Consider the following 21,568-nt stretch of genomic DNA (forward strand, 5'->3'; position numbering starts at 1 on the left):
TTTTTTTTATTTAAGAGAAAGAGAGAACAACTCTCTCTTTCTTTTCTTGTGCATGTTAGCGACATGTGAAATGGCTCGAAGCGAACGAGTTTCCATACGGTATGTTCCTTTATTAGGTGAAACACGCAAGAATCACTTATACTAATTAGCTGTAATATAATCGCCCATAGGGCTTCGTAATATTTTTTCAATATATGCATATACATACATATATATGTATATATACATACATATACACACATGTACATATATGTATACGTATATGTATACATTATATTAACTGTATTGTGATGTTAACTTAAGCCATGGACAGAGACGTAGAAGAGTTTTTTCGAGGTCGCTGTAGTAAATCCTTCCGCTGAGATGAGGGATCACTTTCTCAGTTTTTTTAGCTTAATCGAAGAGCGCCGATAAAAAAAAAAAAGGATAAGCGGATGTCGACTATTCTCGACGAATGATGAAAAAAAAAAGAAAGCCAGAATGTACTCGCATAATTATCTTTGAATGGTAAAATGGCGATGATCGGGAACTATACGTTGTGATCAGCAAACAGACTACAATGTAGTTTGTTCGTGATTGAATGAACAAACAGAAGAAACACGTGTGTAATAAAGTAGATATCCATAACAAAAAAAAAAAAAGAATCATTTGTATCTTTTATTCGCTTTGCTTTTATATCCGTGTATGTATGTGTATTGTGTTTTCACTCCATTTCAACGTCGACGACAGCATCTTCCACGATGACCTGTTCCGACGTCACGGGAGCCTGCACCGTGGGTAAAGGATCAGGAGAACGAGTGTAAGTGTTACTGGTCGAGTGTTCTTTAAAATATTCACCGCCCTTCTCCTCGTATTCCTTCTTGCTCACTAAAAATTCAGGAAGGTTCCCGTTTAAGCCAAAATCTCTGGCGCCGTACCATGCATCTAGATTGGTATTTTTTGCGATGTTTATCTGGAAACTCGATCCAAACGGTCGCATTTCACGAAGCTCGCGATTCAATCTCTCGAGCAAGCCAGGAAATCTCGTCGGTCCACCAGTGAGGAATATATTTCCTACGAGTCGCGACTGCTGTTCAGGCGGATAAAGCTTCAGAATGAATTCGATTGTTTCAGCGATGCCAGCTTCCACGGAACCTATCATGGACGATTGAAACAGTATTTCCGGAGCTCTCAAGCGTTCTACTCCCACGTGTAACTGATGAGTTTCTCCAGGTACCATGGGAACATTGGATCCAGCACCATCGAATTCTGGGTCATGGTGTCGTAATACATCCTCTAGTTCCATAAGCTTTTCTTGTTCCACTTCCGAGTCCGAGTCTCCACCTTCCTATGAAAAACGTACAAAGTAGAGTTAGTAAATTTCGCGAGGAAAGTAAATTCAATCTGTACGAACCCTGTTTATCACTTTGTAAACGTCCCAATCCTCATCTCTCATACCAAAATCATCATCACGTTTTTCTTTTCTCGCCAACTGGCTTATTATACGCATTCTTTCCTGTGCAGCAGCTGTTCTGCGTTTCGCCATGTCTTGTCTACGCTGTCTCTTTGCCATTCGTCTTTCTAATATCTCCTGCCTATAGTGTATAATCCCTCAAATATATAATCATCGTAAAAATAACGGAGATGTTGATTACCTTTTCTTTCGGACACCAGCGATCCATTCGTCAAAATCTTGCTGATCTTTAGGTTGCAAACTTGATTTTATTTTTGGTTTTTGTTCCTCCATCGCGATATTCTCCTCCTGTGAATTAGCCGCTACTATCTTTTGTCTAGTCCTCTCTACTTTCGCTTGGAGATTATTGATCATTTTTATCAGATCTGCCTCGTTTGCGAGAGAGTAAGTTTTCAACGCTTGATCAAATTCATCCGTTTCACCTTCCTCCAATAAATCTTGAACGGCCAGTAACTGATTCAATTGTTCCTCGTCTTCCGCCAACTGCAAATTACCATTTAATCGTATGTAATTAATTCGTGTATGAATAATTTCACGATCACACATTACAACATGTAACTAACTCTCTCTTCTCTTTTCCTCGCATTGATTTCCATTAACCTTCTAGCTAATTCGCGTTTTCTCTCCTTTTGTTGCTCGACCGTTAACCCTGGAGCATTTGCAGGGGCAACATAGGGTAATTGTACTCTTAATACATTCGTATCGTAATAATCTGGATCCGCCCATTTAGAAATCTCTTCTTGATAATTCAAAGCTATCATTGAATGTTCATGTATTAATTCCTACGTGTAGAAAATGAAATTATCGCATATCTGGAACGTCAACAAAGGGCTGCAAGAAACAAATCGTCATACCTCTGCTCGACTGGGTGTTATTGCATTAACATGAACTGGATATTTCAGTTGGAGCAGCCTGTGCATGTAAGATGTAATGTGATATCCGCCGATATTGATTCTCCTTGAATTTACAGGATCCGCTTTACCATCCAATATGGGTATTATGTGCGTAGTGTGATACCCAATGCTAATGATTAAACCATCCGGTGGGCAATTATTATGCTGATAGGAAAACAGGCAATCCACTCCGTATGCTATAGCAGGTACATTGTAACACTCGAATAAAAGTTCAGCCATCACTACAATGTGTACAATAGTTATCTTTCAATGTGTAAATCTAAAGTTAACCTCAGAAGTTTTTCTACATTTTCAGGCTTACAATTTCGCGAATAATTAGGATTCAGAAATGCCTCTGTCAAAATAATGGGATGATTCACTGCACCCTCTGTATCTATTCCCATGTGAGTGAACGTATAGTCAAATATTTGTTCCTGAGCCTCGAAATGTGTTACCACATTCCTATCGAACTGTGTTTTCAATTGAAATCGAACAGCTTCAATGTTGGCTATGTCATTCCCAACTTGAGGCTCACCGTCCTTCTTGCCGCGTTCCTTGCGTGGCTTTGCAATAAGGTTTTTAAATATTAACTGAGGCTCCTTTTCGGTAGCCCATCCAACTCTGCAATTGTACGACCCTACAAAACAATTGTTTCTCAATATCTGTTATACTTGCTACATATTTTGTATTGCAGCTGTATCTTTCACTTACTTGTATATTCGTCTGATATAATACAATATATGATATAATAAATTTAAGTTACCATTGTCAATCACAAGTGGCGTTGCTTCGGATTTTACTCTATCCGGATAAGGATGAATGATGTCGGGTACAGCCTTAACGTCTTTCAGTTCAAGAACTTCCATTGCACATATACGTTATTTATTTCTCCTTGTCTTGTCTTTCAAACGGATTATAAACATCGTTTGCATCATCGACTAAAGATAGAATAGATGCGACATTAAGCATGAGGACCTGATGTTTTAGGTTCTGAAACACCCGAAAAAAATCAGAGTGCTTTTCACGCCCTCTGTGGTTTATTGTGGCGAGCATCGAAATTATATTCCATTCGAAAGCGATTCATCGTGTTTCTGCGTGCGTATTTTTGCCTTCCCTGGACCAATCTCACAACGAAACTTTCAAAATGAAAAAAAGGCAAATGTTTTATAGACTGACAACAATTTACAGAAATACAATGGTACTTTTCCAAATAAATGACACTCTTGTACCTCCGATGTTATTGGTACGCTAACAATAAGATATTAATTAATGTACTTGGATCGTGTACTTCGATCTGTTGAATGAAGCTTGCAAATCTTCATACGTATATTTTATAAGTCAAATGGAACACGGGAAGAAAGCCAAGAGTCTGAAAATAAAGATATGATAGCAAAAATTCATAAATTAATCCTCTTAATTAGTTTTTCTCGCAAATGGAAATTTAGTTAATTTATGGATATTGAAATGCTAGCGCCGCGTAGCGGCGAGACGATGGAATTAAAAATCTATTGTCGTCCTTGTCGCACACCAGTGTGCTCTTGTCTATCACTATGCATAAGTCTATCCTTGTCACACATTAGCGCGCTCTTTGTCTACTAACAAGATGCTGCCATCTACCGGATTTTTCCTGTTTATCCTTTTAGTTCCAGGAAAAATTTAGAGACACTTAGATGGCAGCACTGTCGCCAGACAAGAAGCGCGATTGGTGTGCGACAAGGACAGCCTATGGAATGTGACAGACAAGGAAGGTAATGCTGTGCGACAAGGACAGATATACATCTGTTGCGTGCTGCCATCTGAGCATTTCTCAGCTTCGACTGGAATTAAAAGGCTAAAAAGGAAAGATCCGACAGATGGCAGCACATATCTCGTTTATAGAAGAATGGACTTGCGTAGTGTGACAAGGACGACAAGATTTTAAATTTTATTTCCACAGTTTCACCGTTACGCGACGCCAGCATTTCAACGGTCCCTCTTCTTTCAGTAAATCTAATTTTCATAAATTTCTACATTTTACAGAGAAAGACGAATTTGTGCAATTGCATCCTAGTTTCTAGGCATTGAGATTTCTTCATATACTCCATGTGACCTATAAAAATGCGCGTATTTGGAAGAGATTTGGAAATCTCGTTCAACAAAGGTACTTGTTCGAACAGTATTTAATAATATTTATTTAAATTGTAGCTGTTACACGAAACTGTGTACTTTTTTGATAAGTTTCATCTTGAAATTACTTTCACATCAGAAACGATTGCGGAAGTTCCAAATAATCGCGAGATCGCTTGGATCAGGTATGTTGTTCGGGAATTTTTGCGGAAAAATCTGCGAAATTAATTGCGTCATACAGCAAATTACATCGAAATTTGATACGTATGTAGTTTATTCTCGTGATTGGATTCTTCGTAACTTTCCTTATATGTAAATGTATGTTTCGCCTTTTATAAACGTGTATTTCGATATAACGCTTTGTCAAAGGAAGTTTTGTCAAAATAGTGGTCATACTTTCCTCGACGAACATACACGCTCTGCTAATGGTAGGTAATAATTCACAAACTGACGTCTAATTTTATAAATTGAATCGAAATTGTTCTGCTTTCTCAGGCCATTGGTCACGGGATCATCCGTCTGATCAAAGATGAAAGTGGAATTGCATTTTCGTTCGATGTCGTCGAATGTTCGTGATCTTGTCGTCAAGTTTCTTTAATTGCAGAGAACGCTTGCGCGTTCGTGGAACAAAACGCCCCCTCGTTTCATTTCAGTGAAGTATTCAAACGACTGTAGAAAAAAGTCAGACAGAAGAATTAGGGAAACGAAATCACGTCGACAGAGAGTAGATACGTGGTATTTGAACACGTATTCGAAGCATCCGGAAGAGAATGTGCAGACAGAGCTAACGATATTAACATTCACGGACACTTTCGAAGCGTTGCGCAAATATAATTTCACACGAACCGGTTGAAATCGTACTCGAGCTACTCTCGATTGATAAAATAAATTCGCCATTTTCGCTTTACTCGTGAAATTACACGTTTCAAAAAATTATGAATGAACGACTTGAAAAAGTTGATATTTATTTACCTTGGTCGCGTTTGACTTTCATTCTTAAAAATTGTGCGTATTTCTACCATAGCCTCGTGTTAAAATTAAAATTAAAATTAAAATATTTATCGGCGTACCTCGTAAAATCGGTGCTTTGATCTTTCTTGAATCTAGCACCAGTTAAGTACTTCAAACACTCTCTGTTCTCAGTGGTTTTCAACTCAAACATTCGGGAACATTTTTGAAAGGAAATAACAGTGTGAAAGACGTAAATTAATCTCACAGTCGCCTTTTAGAGGATGTAATTTGATTACATACTACGAGAGATTTTGTTTCTGAGCTTATCTATGATCGTGCAACGTGGAACGTTGAAGAAGTTCAAGGAAGGAATGACAACATTACCAAAGAGGTAAATTAATCGCACGTCTGCCTTTGACAGGATGTAATTTGTTTACTACAAGAGAATTCACGTTGATTTTATTTTTCACGGCAGTGGAACGTTACGACGAACCCGATGGAATGTTCATGTTTTTAAAATTGATGTGCCAAATTCTCTGTTACCAAAGTATCGAGATACTGATGGCCACTGGTGTGTAGTATACAAACATAAGTATACAAGCACCAGTGATACAGGATACAAGTAATGAAGCAAATCTCCCATCGCAGCGTTCAGCTTGCCCTTTACCACCGGTAAACGATCTCGAAGGAGAGGCAAGGCGACTGCAAGGCGACTGATAAAAATGATCAATGATCTACGGCGCTTCGACGCGCAACTGACACGGAGTTAGAGTGAGGCCGCGTGCTACCCGGAAGAGGCAGTCGGCGGCAAGTAAGTGAAATAGCAAGTACCTGGGTATATACTCGAGTAGTGGACAGGCAAATATAATCGTGACAGGCGATAAGCGTCTGCGGCGGCTAGAGAAATGAGAAGAAACGCGAAATAAGGGAAACAGAAAGCAAAGCAAAGCATAGGCGCGGCATAGGCGCGTTTAGGCGAGAAACGTTTTAGGCGTCGACGTTTCAGTTCCCTGAAAGAAGAAAAGCGGCGCATAGCGGAGCAAGCGAGAAAGAAGTTTCGGCGAAAGGGGTGGGGTGGGGGGTTGTGAAATGCAAGCAAGGATGCAGAGGTGGTGCGGCAGGCGAATCAGGACCAGTTTCAGGTGTGCACTCACGTCATATTCACGTTGCTACGAGTAGTCGACGGATCGGAATAGAAAGAAGAGAGGAGGCGGGAAGAAAAAGAGGAAGAAGAGGAGGAGGAAAAAGAAGAAGAATAAACGAAAGAAAGGAAAAGAAAGGAAATAGAAAGAACGGGAGCATGTTCGTTCGAGCGTCGTCGGTATTTTTGTTGGTCATTTGTGCGGTGACTTTGAGCAGAGGGCAGTTTCGATGTCCCGAGCCGAAGGGTTTCTTCCCGGATCCGGAACAGTGCGATCTCTATTACGCCTGCTTGGATGGCAAGCCCGAGGAGAAACTGTGCAAGGACGGCCTCGTCTTCAGAGATGACAACCCCAAGAAGGAACTCTGTGATATTCCAGCCAACGTGCCTTGCGGAGATAGGACTCTTCTTCGTAAGTCACGTTTCTCTCCACCTGTAAAACATTAGCGACGATGCGACACGTCTCTCGTTGACGACACGTCGGTGGCTCCAATGAAAAAAAAAAAAAAGGAAAAACGAAAAAGGAAAGGAAGTATCGATAACTCACGTTTCCTAATCTAATGAATGGTTGTATAATGTCGCAGAGACGTTGACAAACATTCAAAAATATTTTTAGAAGCTTAGGAAACTACTGTAAGTTTACAGGGCTATGGGTGAAGAAGATTACGATCGTCTGGCGAAACGCAGTCGCGCAAAGATCGCGCGATATCGGCAATTTTCCAGAAGCGAACTTATGAGAAACCAAAGGTGAAAGTTACGTGTGTCCTACGGATCGCGCTCGAGAATATTCCAGTCACACTGCATCGTCTGTTTTCGAGAAATTGCAAGCAACGAGAATGCGATTCGAATTCTCGAACTATGTCTCGTGATTCTTTTCGCGACGAAAATCTGATCAAGTTCGATCTAAAAATGGAATTCGAATGACGTAGCTCGATTCTACGAGTCTACTTCGAAATTCGATAAATGAATTCGGTGAAGATTCAATTAGGAACGAACCGGTTCCTCCGTGAATTGACTAAATTCTTCTTTGGATGTGCTTCTAGACACTGTCTTTTGTTACTTTTTTTTTTTCATTCACAAGCATTCTTTCAGCGGTCGAGTCGAAATCTGTATGCTAATCTCGCCACTGTCTCTCTGTAGAACGGTGAAAGGACGACAGTTCTTTTTATTTCTCTCGCAATGTTTCGTCGATCCTAAGTAGACTTAAAAGAATACCGACTTTAACTTTAACTTTAACTTCGACTAACTTTAACTTTAACTTTAACTAACTTTAACTTTAACTTTTATCTTAACTTTAACTTTAACTAACTTTAATTTTAACTTTGACTAACTTTAACTTTAACTTTTATCTTAACTTTAACTTTAACTAACTTTAATTTTAACTTTAACTAACTTTAATTTTAACTTTAACTAACTTTAATTTTAACTTTAACTAACTTTAATTAATTTTAACTTTAACTAACTTTAACTTTAATTAACTTTAACTTTATCTAACTTTAATTTTAACTTTGACTAACTTTAACTTTAACTTTAACTTTTATCTTAACTTTAACTTTAACTAACTTTAACTTTAACTTTTATCTTAACTTTAACTTTAACTAACTTTAATTTTAACTTTAATTAACTTTAACTAACTTTAACTTTTATCTTAATTTTAGCTTTACCTAACTTTCATTTTAACTTTAACTAACTTTAACTTTAACTTTAACTAACTTCAACTTTAACTTTAACTTTAACTTTAACTAACTTTAATTAATTTTAACTTTAACTAATTTTAACTTTATCTAACTTTAACTTTAACTAACTTTAACTTTAACTTTAACTTTTATCTTAACTTTAACTTTAACTAACTTTAATTAATTTTAACTAACTTTAACTTTAACTTTAACTTTTATCTTAATTTTAGCTTTAACTAACTTTAATTTTAACTTTAATTAACTTTAACTAACTTTAACTTTTATCTTAACTTTAGCTTTACCTAACTTTCATTTTAACTTTAACTAACTTCAACTTTAACTTTAACTTTAACTTTAACTTTAACTAACTTTAATTAATTTTAACTTTAACTAATTTTAACTTTATCTAACTTTAACTTTAACTTTAACTTTTATCTTAACTTTAACTTTAATTAATTTTAACCAACTTTAACTTTAACTTTAACTTTTATCTTAATTTTAGCTTTAACTAACTTTAATTTTAACTTTAACTAATTTTAATTTTAACTTTGACTAACTTTAACTTTAACTTTTATCTTAATTTTAATTTCAACTTTAACTTTGACTTTAAAGCTTCAATTGGCTATGAAACGTTAATTGCTGAACGTTTTATTCAGAGGAACCGCAGACGAGCAAAGGATGTCCACGCGCCAATGGCTATTTCAAACACGAGGACCCAACGGCCTGTGACCGTTTCGTGAACTGCATCGACGGCGTGGCTCAGATAATGCCCTGTCCACCGAGCTTGATCTACGAGGACAAAATGTCCAGCTGCGTCTGGCCGGCCGATGCCAGCAGACTGTGCGAGAACGTGAAGAGGGACGTTCTGGACGATGGGTTCGTTTGTCCCGACGGCGACGTGCCCGGGCCGCTCGGTAGGATTCTGCCGCACCCTACGTATCCTCATCCGGACGATTGTGCCAAGTTCTACATTTGCAAGAACGGCGTGGTGCCGCAGAAAGGGCAATGCGAGCCTGGTACCGTTTACAGCGAGGACAGCTTCAAGTGCATGGACCCGGAGAACGTGCCTGGATGGTAAGATTTCATCTGTTGTTAATCTATGGAACACATTAGCACAGGCGCAAAAATTTTTTCTTTTTCTCATTCTTTTTCAAGTTGAAACAGTGTCGTGAATTGTGCAGTTTTAGACGCAACGAGATCCTTATGTCCTGTTGTCTCTTCTTGTTACAGCGAGGACTACTACAAAAACAAGAGCTGAATAGCGACGAAGGTGCCACCCACTCAGCCAGATACGTCTGTAACGCTTAATCTTTTACACTTACAATTAGGAGAACAATAAACCCGTGATATACCCTTACGTAAATGAGCAGCCTTTGCGTACAACTCCCACGATAATTACACCTTTCTCCTTATGTAAACGGGTATTACGCTCTGAAACGGAAATTTACGGCGCCGACAACTTTGTTACCGCTTGTTTCAATAGAGAGATCAATAACCGCTGCGGGCCAGCAACGCGAGAAACTGGAATCAACGATAGACAGCGACAACAAGAAAACGTTGAAACCCACCCGCTGTTTTGCGGTAACAGGTATCCATTGTTTCAAGAAATTGTGGAATTTTTAAAGAAATTGTGGACTGAGTTTTTAAAGAAATTGTGGACTAATTTCTTCAAGTGTCGATTGGATGGAAAGGAATTTATTGAATAACAAGTAATGTCGGCAATTGATCTCGTTTGAATACAATAAGCGATGCATAATGCCTCCTGGCGGACAATTTCACTTAATTCACCTGATTGCAACCTTTCTCTTTACGTAATTTACGATGTGCTCGATGAAACGCGCTGGCCGAACGATTTACATTTCTGCCGAGCCCATCTTTCTCTCTCTCTCTCTCTCTCTGTATTATATTAAAAAGTTGTGAAAGTTTCGTACCATCTCGTACGTTCGATATTTTCCGAAAAATCCCCGCGGATTCCATTTTTTACGTCTACATATGTACTACGTGTGTGTATATATGTACAAACGAAACGTTTCATTAAATACTCCGTCTTACGTTTCGTTTTCCTACACGTACGTATGTCATATTTATTATTACTATTATTATTATTATTATTAGGTATTTAATTATTTTTGTATTTCTATCTTCTATTCGCTTTATAGAGTGATCATGAGAGACGTACGTTCTTTATTTTTCGTTAATCCGTCTGGTTCATCATAAGTACCGATCGAGATCACGAGGCATTCGTCGGCTTTCACTATCCATGCCGGGAGATCTGGTTCTCCCTTCGTGAACCATTGCTCCAACTAGCGATAACTGTTGCGTAAGGCAACGGTTAAGAGTTCAGGCCTCCCCCCAGGGATTAGCCGTGTTTCGTGCCTACGTCCAACGAATGTATAGGTATATCATTCACTTCCATCGCGTGTCTCGCTGACACAGTTAACGCATCTCGTACATTGTACGAATATATATATACAGAGTGTCCATAAAGTTTCTTTACAATTTCAAAAATTTATTACAAAGGCAAATGAAAAGACAGATAAGTAGAAATTATTACAGAATGAGACGTATGTATTTAAGTTTTTTTTTCTGTCTCATTTAATACACCTCTATATAGGTACCATTACTAATAGTGTCCATATAGAGGTTTATTAAAAGATATAAATATACCGGGTGTCCATAAAGTCTCTTTGCAATTTCAAGAATTTATTACAAAGGCAAATGAAAAGACAGATGAGTGGAAATTATTACAGAATGAGACGTATGTACTTAAGTTTTTTTTTTTGCCTCATTTAATACACCTCTATATAGGTACCATTACTAATAGTGTTCATATAGAAGTTTATTAAAAGATATAAATATACAGGGTGTCCATAAAGTCTCTTTACAATTTCAAGAATTTATTACAAAGGCAAATGAAAAGACAGATAAGTAAAAATTATTACAAAATGAGACGTATAGATTTAAGTTTTTTTCTCTGCCTCATTTAATACACTTTTATATGGGCACCATTATTAATAGTATCCATATAAAGGTTTATTAAAAGATATAAATATACAGGGTGTCCATAAAGTTTCTTCTCTACAATTTCAAAAATTTATTACAAAGATAAATGAAAAGACAGATAAGTGGAAATTATAACAAAATGAGACATGTGTATTTAAGTTTTTTCTTTTTGCCTCATTTAATACACTTTTATATGGGTACTATTAGTTGCACGAAGCACATCAAGACTGTACTCAATTTCTTGCCATGTTCGCTGTGGCATACCCTCGCATGGCAATGGTATCAATGATCCTCTGCTTTAGATTAGTAATGTTGCCTACCTTTGTTCGACACGCGATATCTTTAACATAACCCCGTGTGAGTGTCCATAAAGTCTCGTTACAATTTCAAAAATTTATTACAAAGGCAATTGATGAGATATCTTCGTCAGATTTGTTCCATGTACTCGGTGGTTATCAAGGTTTTTATCACATTGCATTTCAGGTACCCTGCTGATGAATGAAGATACTGTTAAATGAGCCTCTTACAAAATGGCTACTCCTCAAGAGAAGGCACAGTGTGTATCATGGTTTATTGAAACCAAATCGGATTTGCAGACTCGGCGAAACTTCAGAACTAAGTATGGAAGTGATCCACCGTCACGTCCATCAATTCGTGGATGGCACAAGAAATTTATAGAGACAGGGAGACAGTGTTTGATAGAGAAAGGACGACCAAGAACATCGATCGTGTAAGAAATCGAGTACCGTCTTGATGTGCTTCGTACAACTAATGTCTCCCATATAGAGGGATATATTAAATGAGACAAAAAAAAAAAAAAAAAAGAAAAAAAAAACTTAAATATACACGTCTCATTTCGTAATAATTTCCGCTTATCTGTCTTTTCATTTGCCTTTGTAATAAATTCTTGAAATTGCAAAGAGACTTTATGGACATCCTGTATAATTGAACAGTCGAATTCTCACCGTGAAACGCTCGAGTATTTAAACTCTGTCTGATGCGTAAGAGCATCGGCGATTGTTAGAAAAACCTTCCCCTCCCCAAGTTAGAATTTTCGGGCAAGCCCTCGAGAGCGTTGGGATCACGCTTGCCCGTTCGGCTTCTGCTTGGTCTGCTCGCTCGTGACTCGGACTTCACCGAAGGCGCACGATCGCCCGAAGAGATGGAACGAGGGGACCCACGGTCGAACGAGGCCCCCAGGTGGGGTAACGGGAGAGCAAGAGTACCGAGCAAGTGAAGGGAGAAGCTCTCCTGTCCCGAGACAGTCGATAACTAAGAAAAGCGTCAGTAGTCAGAGTCGACCCGAGTCCAGGATCAGACCGAGCGAGCACTATGACTGACCATCGACCGCGGCCCACTGTCACCTTGCTCATCACCCTGGCGACTTTTCTCGCTTCCGGTAAGTCGCTTCTTTCTCTGCATATTTTTTTTTTTTTATTTTTTTTTTTTATTTCGAGCGCAGCCGAGGCAGTCCCTCGATGCTGTTCCCTCCCCCATGATCTCTGGATCGACCCCATGATCCATCGATCGACGATGCGTCTCACGCGAGAGTAGTTCGCATCGATGGTTCTCCAACCTGCATCCCTGCTGGCGTGTTCGTCTCTGGACTCGATCGTTCCCCGTGTTACCACATCCGCGTGGCACAACTTCAATAACTTTCACCGCCTCCTCCAGCCATATGGTTACGTCGCCGCGACCTATGATATAATGGCGGTGTCTGTCTGGCGTGTTCGCACGCCTTCATTTCTGTCATTCCGAAACGTGTGTGTTTCAGGCAATATCAGTACGGTCGTATCAGTTACCTTGCCCGGTCTCGATCGATAGATTGCGCAGTTTATTAAAGAAATAGCATCAACATTTGTATTGCTTCGATGGGAGAGCTGAGACGATGTTGGAAAATAATTTTCTCAAATTTATTAGGATATAATTATTAGGCATTCGTGATTATTTCAAGGATACGATTAGGATTTAATATTAGGATGTAATTATTAGGTACTCGTGATAACTAAGCTATTTATTAAGTTTTTGTTAATTACTTTTTAGTAATTTTTATTAATTATTTGTTATTAATTTTTATTAATTATTTTTTTAGTAATCATCTTTTATTAATCATCTTTAGTAATTTTTATTAATTGTATTTTATCAATTTTTATTAATTTTTACTAATTATTCTTTAGTAATTTTTATTAATTATTCTTCAGTAATTTTTATAAATTATTTTTTATTAATTTTTATTAATTATTTGTTATTAATTTTTATTAATTATTTTTTAGTAACTTTTATTAATTATCTTTAGTAATTTTTATTAATTGTATTTTATTAATTTTTATTAATTTTTATTAATTATTCTTTATTAATTTTTACTAATTATTCTTTAGTAATTTTTATTAATTATTCTTTAGTAATTTTTATAAATTATTTTTTATTAATTTTTATTAATCAATTTATTAACGCGTCGCCTTTCTTCAGCCTTCTTCCTATCCCTCTCTTTTCATTCACTTAGTCGCCTATTTCTCTCTCTCTCCTTCTTTCATCCAGATGTGTATAACAAATCTATCTGATAGCTAGTCTCACGAGTCACCTTGCCACCAGCGAAGTGTAAATCAGAAAGTCCGATCAGCTCCGGCAATTTGCATAATGTGTTTTGCCTTCTGTTCTTGCATCTCGTTCTGATTCTTGATCCATTCTCTTCTTCCTGTCGTCGGCTAACAGGAAATCTTGCCAGCGATGTTGACTATGCGCCTGTCTCCTCTCGCGCTTTGCCGATTATTATTTCTCGGCGCAAAAGAAGCGCCGACTTTCCATTTCCAGTTTCGCGACACGCTTTCCAAGCAGCAACGTAGCTCTCTGCTACTGCCTTCTGTCATTCAAATCACGAAATCTTGTCTCTTCGAGCCTCCATCGATGGCCTTCGAATATCTGACTTTAAGATTCAATCTTCATTTGCCTTAATCTCGTTTCGTTTTGTTAATTTAAATTTAACTCGTCAGTTTGAGCTATTGTTATTACAGAAAAATTTATAAAAATTTTTTCTTTTCTTTTCTTCTTGTTTACAAAAGATCAAAACACATCGGATTTATTTTTAGATGCTTTATTTAAGATAAATATATTTTATTTATTTATTTTTATTTATTGTTCTCGACGTTTGTAATGTTCAATTGTATTTTTTATTTCTGTACTGTTAGTTTTCACTCTTACGCATGTTTCTTTATATGTATTTTCTTACTTTATTTTATTTTACCTTCTTTTTACTTTATTTATTTTATTATTTATTTTTCCTTTACTTTACTTTTATTTACATTATTTACTAAATAATATTTTATATCATTTAGTAAAGTATATTACTTCCTAAGTAATATTTTATATCATTTAATAAAGTATATTACTTGCTAAATAATATTTTATATCATTTAATAAAGTATATTACTTGCTAAATAATATTTCATATCATTCAGTAAAGTATATTATTTGCTAAATGATATTTTATATCATTTAGTAAAGTATATTATTTCCTAAATAATATTTTATATCATTTAGTAAAGTATGTTACTTACTAAATAATATTTTATATCATTTAGTAAAGTATATTGCTTCCTAAATAATATTTTATATCATTTAGTAAAATATATTACTTCCTAAGTAATATTTTATATCATTTAATAAAGTATATTACTTGCTAAATAATATTTTATATCACTTAATAAAGTATATTACTTGCTAAATAATATTTCATATCATTCAGTAAAGTATATTATTTGCTAAATGATATTTTATATCATTTAGTAAAGTATATTATTTGCTAAATAATATTTCATATCATTCATATCATTCAGTAAAGTATATTACTTACTAAATAACGTTTTATATCATTTAGTAAAGTATATTGCTTACTAAATAACATCTTATATCATTTAGTAAAGTATATTACTTACTAAATAACATTTTATATCATTTAGTAAAGTATATTACTTACTAAATAACATTTTATATCATTTAGTAAAGTATATTACTTACTAAATAACATTTCATATCATTCATATCATTCAGTAAAATATGTTACTTGCTAAATAATATTTTATATCATTTAGTAAAGTATATTACTTGCTAAATAATATTTCATATCATTCAGTAAAGTATATTATTTGCTAAATAATATTTTATATCATTTAGTAAAGCATGTTACTTACTAAATAATATTTTATATCATTTAGTAAAGTTTATTGCTTCCTAAATAATATTTTATCATTTAGTAAAGTATATCATTTACTAATTAATAATGTTGGTTCGTGATACGCAGGTGAAGCAACTACGCTGCTGGGCGCGCCACCTTGCCCCGACCCCCATGGTGTTCACACGTACGCTCACCCCGAGAACTGCAATGCCTACTTCCTCTGTACGAACGGCACCCTGACCCTCGAATACTGCGAGAATGGATTACTCTTCGACGGCCACGGGGCCGTACACGATCACTGCAACTATTATTGGGCCGTCAACTGCGGGGATCGCAAGGCTGACCGTAAGTATCGCGTTTCACTCTCGGTGGCCGCGACAGTCTCCTTATGCACATACAGTGGGTTCGTTGGGGTTCTTTCACGGATAGTGAAATCTAGCGAATTTTATTTCTATTCCATTGTGTATACATACATACATATGTACTAATACCTGAATGTGTTTTAAAACTTGCACTTTGTATTTACATAAAATACTTTAAGACACTTGGTTCTTATTGTAATATTCGTAGAATGTATTTATTGTGTATTGTATACTATTGTATATATAATATATACATTACTGTTGTATACAATATATATACAATACAATATATATGTACAGTATACAATATATACAATACTGTCGATACAATATATATACAATATAATATACAATATATAATATATAATATATACAATATTGTTGTATACAATATATATTGTATTTTATATTGTATATATATCCTATTGTGTATACAATATATACAATTAATACTATTGTATATATATCCTATTGTGTATACAATATATACAATTAATACTATTGTATATATATCCTATTGTGTATACAATATATACAATTAATACTATTGTATATATATCCTATTGTACATACAATATATATAATATAAAATACAATATATATTGTATATTGTATATATACAGAGTGATTCACGTACCCACCTAAACTTGCACACCTGAAATAACTTTTAAATCATCAAGATAATCTTTATTTCTTCAGAATTGGACCAAATATATTTTTCATCATAAACCGGAAGAATATTAAACTCCAAGTAAAAAAAGTATCATTGGTCCCAAACCTAATGATCAAGGAGACATTTTACCATAATTTGATCATCATGGAACATTAATGTGTCATAAATAATGCTTCATAAATAAATTGTTGGTACAGATGATACGAAAAAGAAAGTTTGCCAGAAAGAGCAAAGTGAAAAATTGAATTTCATTCATCGTTATATATTATATAATTTATTAATAATTAATAATTTATATTATTATAATTATATTATTATAATTATTAATAATTAATAATTAATAATTTATTAATAATTAATATTATATATATATTATATGATTTTTATAATTTATATTAATATTCACGTAATATTCTCGAAATTGTTCCCAGTCACTCCGATCAGCAGCCCTGGCTGCGAGTATCAATTCGGCCTCTATCCAGCCAGCGACTCATGCAGCACCACTTACATTAAATGCATCCACGGACACCCTCAGGAGGAGCACTGCGACGCGGGATTAGCTTACGACGCGAAGAGTCACACCTGCGTCTGGCCAGATCAACTGTTACCCTACTGCAACCCGGAGGAGATCGTCGGCTTCAAGTGCCCGCACAAAGTGCCCTCTCATAGTGCGGCTGCGAAATTCTGGCCCTATCCGAGGTTGGTTTTCATCAAGATCATCGTTTGTTTGTTTTCTTTTTTCTCTCTCAAAATCTCGCCATGGACGTTGATGTTATTTGCAAACGTCTCGAAAATTTGTTCCATAGCCGATGGACAAATTTCACAAATACGAACGATCCTTGAATCACAATGGGTGTTTATTACGTTTTATTTCGTTGAATTTATTTTAATCCTTTGGAGGCGTTGTTTATTTCAGCAACGGATCGCGATTGATAAGAAAAATTGTACTTAACAATAAGTGAAGACGAGGAGAGATATTTCTAAATGCTTTGAAGAACGACGTCACTGGAGGCAAGATATGTACCCCGAGTTGAATCGTGTTTGAAATGTCGCTATTTATTTCAGCAATCGGATCGTGATTAATAAGAAATTAAACTACCGATACCAAGTCGAAAGGCGTAAATACAGATAATTTTAAGAGCTTTCTTTTTCGAAGATATCTTTGTTAAGTCGAAAGGGGACGAAAGTTCTTGAATATAAACAGCCGCGGTTTATCTTCCAGCGTGCAAATTAAGAACCGGTCCCATTCTGCTTTCGAGGAGAGAAGATGAAGAACCCCCCCTCCCACTGAGAGGTGACACGTATTTTATGGTCATTCGGTTTTATCCTGTTAAGAGTGTGCACTGTCATCGTGCCACATTTTCTCTCTTGTCGTGGTATATAAAAAAGTCAAGAGGCGAAGGAAATTAAATATTTTAAATTTCACTTAACGGAGGGCGCTTAACGTTTCGAATCAGCTGAAACTGGAATCTCTTACTGAAGAATGTGTGCGTCATTCTTTTTCAGATTCCCTGTGCCCGGAGATTGTGGCAGACTGATCACCTGCGTCGATGGCAATCCACGTTTGCTCACGTGCGGCGACGGAAAACTCTTCGATTCCGCAAGTCTCAGCTGCTTGGACCCAGAGGAATTGCCCCATTGGTGCGTTAAGTTAATTTGCTAATCTTATTCTTTCATTTAATTTAATTCAATTTAATCTGATTTATTTATTTTCTTATTATTTACTTTATTTATTTTCTTATTAATTTCTTATAATTTTCTTATTATTATTTATTTTATTTATTTTCTTATCAGCTCTTTTTGGTGTTGCCTCCTCCTTTTCATTTTCTTCTGCATCTCCTTCCTTCTCAGAGAATCCACTCCATTGTTCCATCATTTTCCTACTATTTGAACACTCTCTGCTCCTATTTTCTTCTTTCGAATGTCTTTCTCTTTTTCTTCTTGGTGTTTGGAGTGGCTGGAACCTCCTCCTCTTCTGTGTCTTTTGTTTCATTGTTTTCTAAGTCAACCATTCTTTTTTTATCTGATATGCTTCTACTTTCAACCTACAAACTACTCTTTCTCACCTAATTTTCTTAATTTCTTACTTATTTTAATTACCTTAAATTTAGTGACTATTTCTGTTTCTTTACTGTACTGTCTTCTTCTATTTCCTCTATTATTCGCTTACCTTTTACTTCCAACTCTATTTATCTATTTACCTATTTATCTATTTACCTATTTACCTATTTATCTATTTATCTATTTATCTATTTATCTATTTACCTATTTATCTCTCCACTACGGTATCTATTCTACCCTCTTTTGCCTTCGTTTTATTTCTTTTTATTTACCTCAACTCAATTTTTTCGCATCTCTCATACAGCACTCTTTACCACACACACCCTCTAACCAAGTCCTCATTTATTTTCTTATTAGTTTCTGATAATTTTCTTATTATTATTTATTTTATTTATTACTTATTTTATCATCTGTTGTATTTTATTTATTACCTATTTTATCATCTATTTTATTTTATTTATTACCTATTTTATCACCTATTTTATTTTATTTATTACCTATTTTATCATCTATTTCATTTTATTTATTACCTATTTTATCATCTATTTTATTTTATTTATTATCTATTTTATTTTATTTTATTATCTATCCATTTTATTATTCATTTATCTTTTCTTATTATCTATTTCAATTCAGTTTAATCAATTTAATTTCATTTATTCTCTTTCAATTTAATTTATTTATTTTCTCACTTCAAGCGTGAAAGTAAGGAACAAATATTCTCTCGTTTGTTTCAGTGCCAATGATCTTTAAATCACGTAGAAACGTCTGCCTGTCAAACGTTTCAAAATCTCGAAATCGCAAGTCCCCGTCGCTCATTAGGGACGCTCTCCTCGATTAGAAGACAATTTGCTTGCTTACCGAAGAAACCACGGAATATCCAGCTGAATTGCTTGCTTACTTTAATCGACCATCCATCAGTTCACGAGAAATCTCTCGAAGGAGAACAGCCTCATGCAATAACGACGATGAGAACGACGACATGTACAACGGATAATAATTGGAATAAAATGTCGACATGCGTACAAAAAATATACAACGTATACTTTATTTCAACGAGTCTACATTCGTACAAGTGTGAACGTTTCAATACATATGTAGATGCTTATAGAATTCGGGACAGGAGGGGGAAGGAGAGAATGTGAGAATGTCCAAGAGAGAATATTTACACTTTGACTGTAAGAATGAGAGAGAAAGAAAGAGAGAGAGAGAGAGAGAGAGAACGAATGGTTCACCGAGAGAATGCTTAAAGTGAGCGATAATCAAAGAGTGTACAATCATCCTTACCTGCATCCTTTTTTCAACGAAACCGATCATCTCGATCATGGAGAAAGAAACGAAAAGAAAGTGGTGAACGAGATAGATAAAAGTGAAACATCCAGATCACTTCAGATCCCAGGAAGTAGCAGTACTTTCTAACGAAGCTGTGAGTACGCATAAAGGAGTATGTTTAACAACATTGCTTGCCCTCGTGCGATCTCTGTTGTATCCTCGAGAGCCACAATACCGATTGTATAATACGTAACATCGGTACCTAATTGGTAAATCACCTGGTTCCCTGGCCAAGTAACTACGACTCAGACCTCCATTCGCTTTGAGACTCGGCGCAACGAGTTTTCCACGAGCCGCGTGTTTCTCACGTGTAGTAATTTTCATTCAACCGAGGTTCCTAGGCTGCATTCTCTACGCGCACAATGTGTAACGTACGAACACGAGGTTACATGTGTATGTTACGTGTGAATATTCGGACGACGTTGCAAAATCAAAGTTCAAAGGCTAGTTTTCAAATTGCTTTGGAGCAGAGTACGTACTCTGTGGTATTGATTCTACTTTACTTTTTCTTCTTCAACGAACATTTGATCGTACCAAGTCACGCTTTAACATCATCGGTCCGTTTGTTACAAAAGCCACGTTAATTAAACAGTTGATTGAAAGGCGCGGACGTTGCTAAAAATACCTAATAAACCCAGTTTCTCAGAACCTAGGACAAATTGAAAGCTGCAGTCTTGCTCGTCTCAAACTCTGAGAACGACCAATCCGTTCAATTCAAGCGTAACCCATTGTAAGTGGTAATCCTCAGATAAAACGATGATCGTTTAACAACAACTTTTCCATTTTTCTATTTTAGACGCCTGCACATGTACATACGTTACACGTTCCGCGCGCGTCGGATGCAGTCCAGGACGTTGCGATTCATCGTCGAGAAGCAAGAAATAGAATTGGATAATCTAGTTTCTGGGACGAGCTCGAAGCGAGATCGGCAGCGCGCCGGCTGGCAGCGGCGGAACACCAGGCGGGAGGTTCTCCTCCTCTGGCTCCTGTTCGTTTCGTCCCTCGGGCAGGTCGCCCTCGAGGCTCGGCGGCGTTGTGGGCACGTCGCAGTCCTCGGTCGGCGGGACCACGCACCTCAGCGACCTCCGGTCGAACACCAGCATCGCTGGACATCTCTGCAGCCGTGGATAACCGCCTTGACACTGCCAGTAACGGTTGCAGGACTTGCCCAGGGGAACGTTCCCGTTCGCGTCGTCGTTGCACAGAGCTGTCGCACAGAGACATACCATAAGTCGCACAGAGACATAATATAAAAGATCAATTGGTCGACGGTCGACTAAGTTATCACTTCAACTTTATCTATCTTTGCACTCGATTGTACCTTCCGAGGGGACATCGGATATCTAGCCAACAGCTCTTTTTGTAATTCTTCTCCTCTATAATTTCTAAAGACTTCCTCTTTTTGTAATTTGCTGGCAATGATAATTGCAGCGAACGTTATACGTTTGGTTGTTGTACGATGAAATGTATTATAGTATAATATATCTATGATGTACATGCTATATTATAGTATAATATTATAGTCAATTGACTCAAAAGACTGTCTTCAGAAATTTCATCTTCTGCTCTCCTTACGTTGTTATTATAGCTTTCACTCTATTCACATCTGTTCAAATATAATATATATATATATATGCTTATTATATGTTTTGTGTTGTATGTTATATGTTATTATAGCTTTTACTCTATTCATATCTATTCAAATATTATACTATAATACATCAAGATAAATTAAATAAGATATTA

At 36.1% G+C, this 21,568-nt stretch overlaps 5 protein-coding genes across 5 annotated transcripts in view; 3 read left to right on the forward strand and 2 right to left on the reverse strand.

Annotated features, from left to right (window-relative positions):
- Positions 1-2,552, forward strand: part of LOC122528741 (zinc finger protein 717-like) — a 24,565-nt gene extending 22,013 nt beyond the window's left edge. The window contains exon 2 of the mRNA XM_043654184.1: positions 2,424-2,552. The gene's annotated coding sequence lies outside the window, so the exon portion shown is untranslated. The remainder of the gene's footprint in view (positions 1-2,423) is intronic.
- Positions 291-3,252, reverse strand: LOC122528740 (actin-related protein 5). Its single transcript, XM_043654183.1, has 7 exons — positions 3,110-3,252; positions 2,669-2,983; positions 2,308-2,588; positions 2,017-2,235; positions 1,635-1,936; positions 1,394-1,574; positions 291-1,327 (listed from the first exon to the last, which is right to left on the reverse strand). The coding sequence occupies exons 1-7, from the start codon at positions 3,210-3,212 to the stop codon at positions 704-706; spliced, it is 2,025 nt and encodes a 674-aa protein (XP_043510118.1). The 5' UTR covers positions 3,213-3,252; the 3' UTR covers positions 291-703.
- A 2,982-nt stretch (positions 3,253-6,234) lies between these two features.
- Positions 6,235-9,577, forward strand: LOC122528743 (protein obstructor-E-like). The gene is made up of 3 exons (XM_043654190.1): positions 6,235-6,956; positions 8,877-9,294; positions 9,451-9,577. Exons 1-3 carry the CDS (start codon positions 6,704-6,706, stop codon positions 9,476-9,478), a joined length of 699 nt encoding a protein of 232 aa, XP_043510125.1. The 5' UTR covers positions 6,235-6,703; the 3' UTR covers positions 9,479-9,577.
- A 2,864-nt stretch (positions 9,578-12,441) lies between these two features.
- On the forward strand, positions 12,442-19,524 carry LOC122528742 (protein obstructor-E). Its single transcript, XM_043654189.1, has 5 exons — positions 12,442-12,622; positions 15,521-15,739; positions 16,861-17,128; positions 17,936-18,070; positions 19,228-19,524. Exons 1-5 carry the CDS (start codon positions 12,556-12,558, stop codon positions 19,241-19,243), a joined length of 705 nt encoding a protein of 234 aa, XP_043510124.1. The 5' UTR covers positions 12,442-12,555; the 3' UTR covers positions 19,244-19,524.
- Positions 19,514-21,269, reverse strand: LOC122528747. Its single transcript, XM_043654198.1, has one exon. The coding sequence runs from the start codon at positions 21,049-21,051 to the stop codon at positions 20,719-20,721; it is 333 nt and encodes a 110-aa protein (XP_043510133.1). The 5' UTR covers positions 21,052-21,269; the 3' UTR covers positions 19,514-20,718.
- Positions 21,270-21,568: the final 299 nt, after the last annotated feature.

Source organism: Frieseomelitta varia, unplaced genomic scaffold, assembly GCF_011392965.1.
Source record: "Frieseomelitta varia isolate USP_RPSP 00005682 unplaced genomic scaffold, Fvar_1.2 scaffold_257, whole genome shotgun sequence".
NCBI lineage: Eukaryota > Metazoa > Arthropoda > Insecta > Hymenoptera > Apidae > Frieseomelitta > Frieseomelitta varia.

Coding starts and splice junctions, on each gene's coding strand:
- LOC122528743 (XM_043654190.1), top strand. CDS start 6,704: ATGTTCGTTCGAGCGTCGTCGGTATTTTTGTTGGTCATTTGTGCGGTG. Junction 6,957..8,876: donor CGGAGATAGGACTCTTCTTC/GTAAGTCACGTT, acceptor CGTTTTATTCAG/AGGAACCGCAGACGAGCAAA. Junction 9,295..9,450: donor CCGGAGAACGTGCCTGGATG/GTAAGATTTCAT, acceptor TTCTTGTTACAG/CGAGGACTACTACAAAAACA.
- LOC122528742 (XM_043654189.1), top strand. CDS start 12,556: ATGACTGACCATCGACCGCGGCCCACTGTCACCTTGCTCATCACCCTG. Junction 12,623..15,520: donor GGCGACTTTTCTCGCTTCCG/GTAAGTCGCTTC, acceptor CGTGATACGCAG/GTGAAGCAACTACGCTGCTG. Junction 15,740..16,860: donor CGGGGATCGCAAGGCTGACC/GTAAGTATCGCG, acceptor AATTGTTCCCAG/TCACTCCGATCAGCAGCCCT.
- LOC122528740 (XM_043654183.1), bottom strand. CDS start 3,212: ATGGAAGTTCTTGAACTGAAAGACGTTAAGGCTGTACCCGACATCATT. Junction 2,984..3,109: donor GCCACTTGTGATTGACAATG/GTAACTTAAATT, acceptor ATTGTTTTGTAG/GGTCGTACAATTGCAGAGTT. Junction 1,328..1,393: donor TTTACAAAGTGATAAACAGG/GTTCGTACAGAT, acceptor CGTTTTTCATAG/GAAGGTGGAGACTCGGACTC.
- LOC122528747 (XM_043654198.1), bottom strand. CDS start 21,051: ATGGTATGTCTCTGTGCGACAGCTCTGTGCAACGACGACGCGAACGGG.